The sequence below is a fragment of the Nansenia antarctica genome, assembly GCF_963989245.1.
Source record: "Nansenia antarctica genome assembly, chromosome: 19".
NCBI classification, from domain to species: domain Eukaryota; kingdom Metazoa; phylum Chordata; class Actinopteri; order Argentiniformes; family Microstomatidae; genus Nansenia; species Nansenia antarctica.
In genome coordinates this window covers 8,036,530-8,041,238 of record NC_137692.1, presented here as the reverse complement: position 1 = coordinate 8,041,238, position 4,709 = coordinate 8,036,530, and the positions used below count along the sequence as shown (strand labels likewise).

Below are 4,709 nucleotides of genomic sequence, written 5' to 3'. Positions count from 1 at the left end.
CAACTGAATTATGACTAGTTGTAATTACAGTTTCAGATATCTACGGTTTCGTTCTGACATAATTCCAGTTCAAGATATCTTTAATTCCCATTAATTCAAGATATCTACATTGTCCTTTAAGATATCTTAAATTAAGTTGACGATATCTTGAATGAAGTTGTAGATATCTCAAACTGGAATTAGGAATAGTCGTGATTTAATTGTAGATATCTATTATAAAGTTATAGATATCTTGAAATTCATTTTAATGATTGATATCTCAAATTGGTGATATCTTTAACTTTCATTCTGCCTAGTCGAAATGTTATTACAGATATGTTAAATTAGAGTTTAGACTAGTCGAAATGTTATTACAGATATCTTAAATTATAGTTTAGACTAGTCGAAATGTTATTACAGATATGTTAAATTAGAGTTTAGACTAGGCGAAATGACGTTTCAGATATGTCTGTTGTTGTCAGAAAACGCGGGAGCAGCTTCAATTACTGCGCTGTAGATTTCTAGTACAAGCATCTAGTGAACGAATCTCACGTTCACCACAAATCCCTTGATGATATTATGTTCTCTCTATTTCATGGCATTTTCGCGCTATCCTATTATATTATATCCACCACAGCAACCGCCATGCTTCTGCCAACACTCATCAAATGCTTTGCTGGTCCCGCCAATATCATGAGATACAGCCAGTCTAGATGTAGGCTACTGATGAAACACTATCGTTTTGACCCGAGAGACATTTCCAGTCATCGTTGACTAGCTTCTCGATGTTTATTATCTAGATATCGGTTGAACATATTAATTCTTTTTTTAGTTTATTGGATAGTTTAGCTATCGTTTCAGGTTCCTGTATATCAACCGGTGTTGCGACCTACACTTAGCTTTTGCCTCACAAGCTGTTATCAGAACATGTAGGCCTAGTTAATTGAAAACTTGTTAAAGGTTCTTTAGCACAAATTAACAGCTTTAATTCATTTTAAACTTGGTCTCGCTTTCAATCGCTCTTCCTGTCACTGCAGAGATGGTGATGGTGCATCTTTTGGTGAATCTTTGTGCCAAGGAGGTGGTCAGTGATCACAGCTCGTCCCCGTACTGGCTTGGATGTGTACCCAGGGAACTGTATGGACCTCTCCTAGAAGCTGCCTTTACTAATTGCCGCCCGCTGGCTGTTGGAGAATTGGTGCAGCGATGGCCTGAGCGGACTCTGCAGGTTGGTGGATGCAATAGGAGCCCAGGGCAGAGTCCCCCCAATCGACTCTGTGTCCAGTCTCTCTTGCTCGCTGTGGTTAGAGGGTTGTCAGACAAAAGGTAAGCCAGTTATATGTCACAATTGACATATCTTTACAATTGACATATCTTTACAATTGACATATCTTTAGACTTGCTTCACAATTGACATATCTTTAGAAAAAAAAATTCTAAGAATGGGATAATGATTCACAGTACAACCTCCCTATATCATTGACGTATTACTCTCTCAATATACATGAATGTGCACCAGACAGACGAAGATGAAAGATGTAATCTTGTTAGGTCACCTTACCTCGTTTGTGTGGACAGGTGTGCTCTCCAGGTGCTGGACCTCTGTGGGCTGCAGAGGGAGGAGGGAGGAATGGGAGACCCCATGGGTGGCTGGTCTCTCACTGTTGCCCTCTGCACCATGGTTGTGCAGGCCAGGGCAGTGGCCCAGCGGACCCACAGAAGAGAGGGGGAACGGGAAAGGAAAAGGGTGCTGGCCAGGGAGAGGGAGAGGGATGTGGTCAAACGAGAGCGAGGACAAGGAAAGCGAGGGATGGAGGAAGAGGAAGAAGAGGGTGGTAAGAGAGGGGGTACTGAGGAGTCGGTGAGAGATGATAGGGAGGGGTTGGAGACATTGGGGTGCTTAGGCAGTGAGGAGAAGGTGAAGGGGGTTAGGAGGAGGATGGAATTGGAACGGAGGAAGGAGGGTGATATGGAAGGCAGCAAGGCAAGCAAGGGGGATGAGTCCGAGTCTGACAGTGAGGTGGTGGTGCGCGTGAGAGCTGACCTCTTTGTCAACGCCCGCTCCTGGGAGCGTGTGCGTGTGGCGCTGGGTACTGCGGGCCCGCTCAAGCTGCAGTGTAGGTACCTCCGTGTGGAAGAGCTCTCTGTTTCCAGCATAGGGAACCTTCTGGACCTCCTGCCCAACCAGGGCCTCCTTGGGGTGGACATCCGCTACAGCTGCCTGGGGGCGGCTGGCCTGGCTATCCTGCTCCCTCAGCTCTCCATGTTCCCTGCTCTGAGTTCCCTCCGCCTGCACTACTGCAACCTTGACATCCGCAGGGACACGCCAGGTCAGGAGGGGGCGCTGAAGGACATGTCCCAGGGCCTGGGGCAGCTTTGTCAGCTACGCCGTCTCAGCCTCACTGCCCTCCGGTTGCCCGGACACCTACGCATGCTACTAAGGTACGGCACATACAACATATGTGCTAATCAGAATTGCTTTTATTACCTCAAAGTACGGATACAAAGAGTAACATTGTTGGGTTCAGGTTCTTTAGACATTGGCGTTGGTTATTAACAGATTGAATACATAATAGAAAATTAATGAACTGTATCTGTCGTCGTCGTCCCCCCCCCTACCGCTTCTTTCTCCTGGCCTGTTCTGGCCTCCAGCTCTCTCTCTCAGCCTCTGGAGCGGCTGGAACTTCCTTACCTGAGCCTGACCCCAGCAGATCTCTCCTACCTGTCCTGCAGCCCTCACGCCTCCACGCTGCAGCAGCTGGACCTGAGTGAGAACAGGCTGGACGAGACTTCCCTGCCTTCGATGCGCCGCCTCCTCTCCCAGGCGTCCGGCCGTCTCCTGCACCTCTCCCTGAGCGGCTGTGGCCTGACGGACGGCCTGCTGGGCTCGCTGCTCCCTTCGCTCAGCTGCTGCAGAGCCCTGCGGAGCCTGGGCCTGGCTCTGAACCCACTCTCCCTGGCCGGGCTCCTGGACCTGGTGAGGACAGCCATCGGGATGCCCTCCCTCCGACAGCTCCTCTACCCTAACCCCCTGGAGGACTACCAGCCAGGTCTGCCCGCCTTGCCCTCCAGTGCCCAGCTGCTGGACTGGCCCTTGGAGGAGGGGACGGATGTCCAGGAGGCTAGGAGTTTACAGCTGGAGAGGACCGTGATGCAGAGTGGCCGCTCTGACCTGTTCCTGACCTGCGACCTGTTGAACTACGACAAAGACTTGCATTTGGTAGAGTGATGAGGTCAAAGGAAGAGTACCAAGGACTTCACATTGTAAAGCCATAGGATGTACAGTCAGTGCCTGACAATCAAATTTACACTCAACTTTTCTCAGTGTAGTTATACCTTAATACAGGGTTCCCACACCTTCTGAAACATCAAATTCAAGCACCTTCCAAGGACTTTCAAGACTCAATTCCCTCAAATTCAAGGACCCAACACGGCATAGTTTGAGACAGACCTAGATGAGAATTTATATAATAGGAACTATCCGCTCACAGACAACAATTAAAAAGAGAGGCTTGAACACTAGATGGTCTCTGCCTTCTCTACCACAGCACAGAAAAACAATATATTGTGAAATAAGTGTAAAGTTAAGCAATACAGAGCTAAGTAAAACATTTTTGAATATATATATTTATTTATTTTTGAGAGAGAGAGACCTTGATTTTTTTTTTTCAAATTCACAAACTTTCAAGGATTTCAAGGACCCGTGGGAACCCTGTTAATAATTCAGACAACGTTTAAAAGGTGTCCAAATCTGAATGTTTCTGATACTAGTCATTAAGATTAGACTATTTTTAATAGACGGCTCCACTGGCTTGATTGTAATGTAAAACGCATTTCGACAGGTGCATAGAAAACAAGAAGGAATATAGTAGCATAAGCTGTACCTGTTTGTGCCAAATGCCACGGGTAAGCTATTATTGGATATTCTCTCTACAAGCAGTGGAAAGATAGTTAGAGAAAGATCATTGAGTCCCTCTGGGTTAGGGTTACAGCTCTCATGTGTATCACCAGTGCCTATGCATGGCTGTTGTCTATTAAAGCGTCTGAAGCATGGTCTTTTAAACCCTGCTTAACCCTGCTTGTGCATTTAATCATGTGACATTTAGTGAACAGGCAGCATTACTTGTTCATGTGGCAGGAATGTGTTGCAACGGTGTGGTTATGTATTGAGGGAATCCTAACTTGAGAGCTCAGCTGTCTGCCTGGGAACATCTTGTATTCATGTCAATGGGCACATTGATTCGTCTTTCGCATGCAGATCTCGAGTTAGGAGTCCACCATGAATGTATTGTATTTGAAGTATTTACTTATGGCATTCTTTTTCTGCTGCAGTTTTTTTCTGCTATTCCAAGCTTTATTAATTTGCCAGATTTATATCATTTTTATTATGTCTTTTGCATTAACATGTTTTTCAAACCGCTTTATTATTGAGTCATCTTGTTTTTATTTTCATAGTTTGCTTTACTGTCATTATACAATGTACTACTAAAATCGTAGTCACATGAACTCTATTTATACAGTGAATGAAGTGATTTCCAATTCAGTACAAATATCTATACAGTACAATACCAAAGTTTAATTATGTTGAAGTGGTCTTTGTTGGGAAAGGGGTCGGTGACCTGGGCTAGCCATACAGTAGCGAGCTGCCTTGACGGAGGCTGCATTATCTGTAGTAATCCACATAGGAACGTTCCAGGATGAAGTACCGTCGCGGCGAGGCCTTCTGACAG

General features: G+C 45.7%; 1 protein-coding gene across 1 annotated transcript; it reads left to right on the top strand.

Moving 5' to 3' along the window:
* Positions 1–1,018: 1,018 nt before the first annotated feature.
* On the top strand, positions 1,019–4,406 carry LOC308174162 (leucine-rich repeat-containing protein 14; the record flags this gene model as incomplete). The annotated part of the gene is made up of 3 exons (XM_080549232.1): positions 1,019–1,305; positions 1,558–2,421; positions 2,632–4,406. 3 exons carry the CDS (start codon positions 1,019–1,021, stop codon positions 3,206–3,208), a joined length of 1,728 nt encoding a protein of 575 aa, XP_080405358.1. The 3' UTR covers positions 3,209–4,406.
* Positions 4,407–4,709: the final 303 nt, after the last annotated feature.